The sequence below is a fragment of the Condylura cristata genome, unplaced genomic scaffold, assembly GCF_000260355.1.
Source record: "Condylura cristata isolate star-nosed mole 26May11 unplaced genomic scaffold, ConCri1.0 scaffold00004, whole genome shotgun sequence".
Lineage (NCBI taxonomy): Eukaryota > Metazoa > Chordata > Mammalia > Eulipotyphla > Talpidae > Condylura > Condylura cristata.
The window spans coordinates 69,382,684-69,389,066 of record NW_004567105.1 but is presented as its reverse complement, the minus strand read 5'-3'; the positions used below and the strand labels follow the sequence as shown (position 1 = coordinate 69,389,066).

General features: G+C 36.7%; 1 protein-coding gene across 2 annotated transcripts in view; it reads left to right on the top strand.

Annotated features, from left to right (window-relative positions):
- The first annotated feature begins 353 nt into the window (after positions 1-353).
- The window catches only part of ARPP21 (cAMP-regulated phosphoprotein, 21kDa), a 100,384-nt gene continuing 94,354 nt past the window's right edge, over positions 354-6,383 (top strand). For both annotated transcript variants that reach the window (XM_012720375.1, XM_012720374.1), the window contains exons 1-4: positions 354-456; positions 1,823-1,901; positions 2,493-2,552; positions 3,270-3,410. In XM_012720375.1, the coding sequence (XP_012575829.1) occupies positions 444-456; positions 1,823-1,901; positions 2,493-2,552; positions 3,270-3,410 (293 nt within the window). In that variant the 5' untranslated portion in view covers positions 354-443. The remainder of the gene's footprint in view (positions 457-1,822; positions 1,902-2,492; positions 2,553-3,269; positions 3,411-6,383) is intronic.

The following is a 6,383-nucleotide window of genomic DNA, read 5'->3' as shown; positions in this document are numbered from 1 at the left end:
TCCTAGGTGTTTAAAAATAAACCTGTAGAGAAAATAAGAGTTGTGATCTACGGGAATTTAACTTGCTTAACGTTAATATTCATGAGGCAAAGTTTTAGTATTAGCTGCTTCTCATGACCTCCCATTGACTTCTGAAGTTTAATTCACCTTAAAGGGCAATTATTTTTATGACAGGTTTAATTTTTTACCAAGAAAAAAAAAAATCTGCACCTGGCTTTCATTTTCCTTTACTTAATAACCTCTATGCAAAATGGAAACCAGACAGAAATTATTGAATCTGGCCCTAAATTATTATATTTTTTCCCCAACAGGAATCAATTCATTTACAGCTTTCCAGTTTTTCCAGCCTTCAAGAGGATGATAAATCTAGGAAAGATGACTCTGAAAGAGACAAAGAAAAGGATAAAAACAAAGATAGAACCTCTGAAAAACCCAAGATCAGAATGTTATCAAAAGGTGAATGTGAACATATTCCTTACTCAATTTGAGCACATAGCCACAGAATACATTCTAGACTTTATACCCATACTCACCTCTCATGAAGCTCTGTATATAATTGTGTGTGTGTGTGTGTGTGTGTAAAAAATATGAGCTTGATTTTCTGTTTATGGTGTCATTATTTGTGTAGCTAGCAAATCTCCCGTTTTTAATTATAAGCTTGTACAAAGAATGAATACAAAACTGCTCTTAATTCAGATATATCGGTCTAGTTAAATGATTGTGGGGAATAAGAAGAATACTCAGCTGTGTATTTTAACTTCATGTTAATCTTAAAAGACATACAGTGGATTGGCAGTTACCAGTGGATAGGTGATGTTATTTCCAAAGCATGGATGTGTACATCAGTGGAATACATGATTAACTCTTTTATGGCACAGATCATTGTGATCTCTGCAACCCATAGAAGCCACATAATGTCTCATTTTAAATATGCACACTTCTACTTCAATAAAATCTTTCCAATAGAAGCCATTCTTTTTAAACCCCAAACCTACAATCCAGACTTTTTAAATTGTTTTCATACATATGATTATACAAAACCAAATCAAAAAAAAAGGAAATAAAAGGTAAAAACAGAACTAAGATGAGTTGAAATGAAGAATGCTGTAATTTCAAAGCTTTGTGGTAGACATTTTTAATAACTGTGAAAGAGTAGCACATCCACTCAGCTGAGGGATGATGAAGTTGATATTATGCTCTCTAGCCACAGGTCTACTTATAGTGATTGTTTCTGCTGCTGAATATCCTTGCCCCAGGGTAGATACAGGAATGAAGTACAGGTTCCTAAAACAGTTTTAGCAATTAAGCTTTTGCCAGCGTGCTAAGATTTAAACGAGATGGAAATAGCGAGTGTCCTCCCCTGTTTTATCCTCATTAATATTTAGATAATACTGTAAGAGTACATTCCTTCTTTGCTTTCTCTAGTTTGAGAAACCTTCAATCTATGGGTTGAAGGTTATTGGGGCCTCAAACCATGGAACACATTCCTCTTTGAGTTCTGGGAGAAGGAGGACCGTAGGGTGAGGGCCTGTCCTTCCTGATTGATCGCATGGAAGGGACACTGATTTCTGACTCCGCCCCTCCTCGAGAATGTGCCAGAACCCTCTCCTATGGCAAGTGGGTCTCCACATTCAGGGAAACTACTTTTCCTTCTGATATTATAATGAATGTTGTTAGTTTCAAAACTTGTCTTTTATACTGATAGCTTCACCTAAAATTCACTTGAGCAGGAAGGAAGTAGGAAAGGGGAAAACCTTCCACCCCACTCCCCACCATCATCCCACCGTCATCCCTGACAGTTCCATTCTGCTGTTTATTTCAGATTGCAGCCAAGAATATACGGATTCTACTGGCATAGACTTACACGAGTTTTTGATTAACACATTAAAGAATAATTCCAGGTAAATTATTAAATAAACTGCTCATTTTTCATGGGGGTCCTATCCGATATCAGTCATTAATTCAAACTGCTCTAAGAAGGAAGTGTAAACTACAGAAACCATTTCTGATGTCTTAAACTCTGTCTTGTATTTTCTTGTTTCTGTTAATGATTTGCATGTTTACTCTTTATGGCTATTCTTAATTCCTGGGCAGTTACTTAATAAATTATAGTTTATGAATTCTGGTCAAAAAGAGATACTGATTAAGGGGTGGGGAAACAGAGAACGAGAATCAAAGTCAAATAAACCAGTTATGCTTCAGTGCAGTTAGATAGCCATGCACGTGGGCTTTGCTTTGTTGTGATTTCTTATTAATTTAAAATGTGCAATTTACTTGATGTATTTGATGGACCTAATACTTTTCACGTTGTAATTAACATCAAAACCACAGAAGTCCCCAGTTTTAACAAGAGAGATAAAAAATTATCTTGAGTAAAATTATATATATACACATATAAAAATGGATAGCATTCTCCAGAGAAGAGTTATATGTTAGGTTTTAGGGGGGTGGAAAGTACCTAAAACCTTTTATTTATGCTATTTGTTTTTCAGGGACAGGATGATACTCTTGAAAATGGAGCAGGAAATTATTGATTTTATTAGTGACAACAAGTATGTGAAATCGCTGTGTTGTTCATTTACATGATATGTCTCTGTTTGGTGTTTGGGTTTAATTCTGGAAAGATTTGGGGACAGATGAAACCCTGTTTAATATGTTTGCTGATCTGTTAAATGGAGATGCTTTTGTAGTTAGGGGCTAGATGCTGGTGGGAATGGCTGCTTGGACTGTGTGAGAGCATGCTTGTTAAATTCCTAACAAAATGGCTATAAACAGGGGGCCACTGATTACCATAGAGCCGCTCTAACAAGAAGCAACCCTTTTCATTTTTATTATAGTTTTTTAATGGGCTCCGGCTGGCTGCAGGCAGTTATGCCTGGAAATAATTGTGCCGCTTTCAGTGTAAAGCATGTAATGACACATCTCCAGATAGGCATCTGCAGCCATGTATTATGTTACATCGTTTGTCCTGTGCCTGGTTCTGTTGATAAGGTATCATGGACTAAAATAAAGTACTTTCCAGCAGCCATTAAGTTCTCGTTGGTGAGAGAAATGGGCAACGATGAGACAAAGATCCTAATGGTAGCTTAATCAATATATCTATATTGAGTGGAAAATTTGTCTGGAAGTAATGACATTAAGTGATATCAGAGAGGAAAAGGGCTTAGTGGTTTGGATGAAAGAGAAATGGTTGTGTGTATACCTGTAAAATTTAACTACAGGTCAAAAGAGAAAATGCTGATTCCACTTTTTGTTGTATTTCTTTCCAGTAATCATTACAAAAAGTTCCCTCAGATGTCATCCTACCAGAGAATGCTTGTTCATCGAGTAGCTGCTTACTTTGGTTTGGATCATAATGTGGATCAAACAGGGAAATCTGTTATCATCAACAAGACCAGCAGCACAAGAATGTAAGCCCCTTCATTCTATTTATTTAGCATTTTCTTTGTCTCTTATGGATTCATTTATAAGAGCACAGTATAAAATTCAAAGTCCATGACATTTAAAATGTGCAGTGTTATTTATTTCATGCTCTTATCAGCAGTAGTGTGGCATTTATCTGTAGAAGATTATCTGAAGACCAGAAAAGTTTAAAAAAATGCAGGTAATAAAGTAGATTTATTCTTGGTCTTTCATGTAGCACCTGAAACATAATTTTCTTTTTTGCATCAGTATTCCATGTGATTATGTACCAAACTGTGGAATATCTTATGTCAAAACATACCTCAAATTGAAACTTACAGACACTTTGAAGCAACAATGGCAGATGCCAGATAATCGTCTCTTTCTTTCTCTGGTTTGTAGATATCACTCACTGTGGTTTCAAGAGTCACAGAGAGTTGTGAGTTTGGAGACAGAATTTCTGGATTGACGTGTCTAAGACCATTCCCCCCTCCCAGCTGTATGACTTAGACAAGGTCCTATGAAATCTGCCATCTGAGTTTTGTTGCCTGTGAAGCGAGAGTCTTCAGCTTGATGACATGTGACATTTAGCTCTAAAAGGAAGACAGCTGTGTTTTTTTGTTTTGTCCTTAAAATAATCGTTTACTGTCTCAGGTAGCATCTTTTCATGGCCCTAGTGAGTTTTCAAAAACGTAAGAGCAGGTTCACTTGCTTAGACGTGGAGAACTGTCTCCTTTGAGCCCATCTATCTATTTAGTACAGAGCAAGCTACTTTTATAGCAAAATTCACATTAAGTGAAAAACTGTCCCTATATAAAACAACTTCTTGAACCATTTGCGTATTATAATCTCCTTTATCACAGTGTGCTTGGTAAATTAAGTGTATTTTTTTAGGAATTCTGTGTTTACAAAGGCAAGTTTAGCAGATCAGCATGGATACAGACTATTTTCTACTGGCCAGAGATTGGGATGAGATGGGCATCTTTCTCTACTCAAGATTCAGTAGAGTTAAAGGAATTTCATGGTGGTGAGGCCAGAGACTGGGTGAGCTGGGACTGAGCTTGGCTTTATCTCAGGACACTGAGCACTTCAAGCTACTTAGTTATCTGCAAAAGAGTTTGAAGTGGACAGTGTTTGAGGGTCCTGGCAGATTCAGAGTTATTGGATTTCAACATCCTTTGATTTACACTGTCCCTGTTCTTCAGGACTCCTAGTTGTGGCTTTCGTTCTCCACTCTGGGTTTGTGTATGACTTTCAGGTACTAAAATGCAGGGAGAGGCTAATTGCAGTACAGGCAAGCCATTGACTTTTCATTTATTTTGCTTTCATTCAGTTTTCTCCTTTTTCTCTATAAGGTCATAACACGTGGAAAAGTCCACAGGTGGAACAGATTGTTGGCTACACATTCAATAGTAGAGCTAGTATATTTATGTTTAATTCACATTGATTTTACAATCACATGGGCTTGAATATCAATATATCTTTGAAATCTTTGTAGAAAAGAGAATTTGAGAAAATTACACTAATGGTAGAGTGAGGGCTATAAGCTTTCTCTGTCTGATCTGTAGCCACCAGTTAAGTATGGTTACTTATACTTTAAGGCGATTCAATTTAAATAAAATTAAAACTTTGAATTTCAGTTCTTCAGTCCTCTAGTCATGTTTCAAGAGGACAGAACATAGTTAGAACCTTTTCATTATTTCAGAAAATTTTATTGATCAGTTCTTCTCTGAATCCTTATGATTCTTGTAAGTCATCAGATACCACTAAGGATAGACTCTGCCCCTTAAAGCTTTCATATGATTAGATTTTCACTTCCAGTAAACCTCAAATTTGTGTGCCCCCAGGAAGAGCAAAAATAAATCTTGGCAAAGAGCACCTTCCAGTGTAGATGGGCTTTGCTTAGTTCCTGTGCTTGCACCTTTGCCCCTGGTTGTGAGTCAAACCATGCTTAACAATCACACTTAAGGGCCCTCCCTGGTGATGCAACAGGGTAAAACACAGCTCAGCACTATAAAGCTAGCCTCAGCCACTTTAGCACAAGTTCGATACCCAGCCAGGGAGGTGACCCATATGGTGCAGCAGACCTCTTCTGTCTCGCCCGCTGCTTCTCTAGCAGTGCACTTCATCAATCTGCCTGTTCTGTTCCCCACTCTGTCTCCAGTGAATCTTCTCACCACCCCTATACCTCTGGCCTGTACCCTAGTTCTTTATGCATAAGTAAATAAATCTTTAATAGAAAAAGAAAACAATCATACTTAAAAAAAAAAAAAAAGAATAAGGTACATATATATTACACCCTCAAAGTATTTTCTGAGTTGGTGAATGTAACAGTGTTCAGGCCCTAGCTATCAAGACCTACTGTTCCATCTCAGCCATCTTTCTGACCATCCTCTATTTGAGTTACTTTTTTGGAGATGCTTTAGAGAAAGGAACTGCTATTTTTTAGCATAAGAGAAGAGGATGAAATCAATATCATTTTAAATAGTAGTAAGCAACATTTTGAAGACTTGAATATTGTCAGTTTTGGCAAAGAAAAATGTTGTTCTATATCATGTTATGTTTAATTTTAAATCTCCTTTCATGTCATGTTCTTTTGGAGTTGAAGTTTAACATGGAACATATAGTTCAAGAAATTCTATTAATATTGTAGTTGGTTTTGTTCCTTCTCTGAAAATGTCCAGAGCTGTGCCTCAGGGCATCACATGTGATTGACATATGATGGTCATGGGGACCACATTCTTTCACAAATATTGTTGGATGGAAATTTACCCACTTATATAAAGGAGGCGGACTAAGATGGGAGTTTCTTGTAGGTTTTGTGTTTTGAAAAAACTTTTCAGTGTATCCTATTTGATGCTACCAATATAAATACATGAAAGTGCATGTTGTACTAATACTGTAGCTTGGGAGAAGTGCAAAAAAAAAAAAAAAAAAAAAAACAACTGACAGATGATGACCATGAATCAAGAATTCAGAAT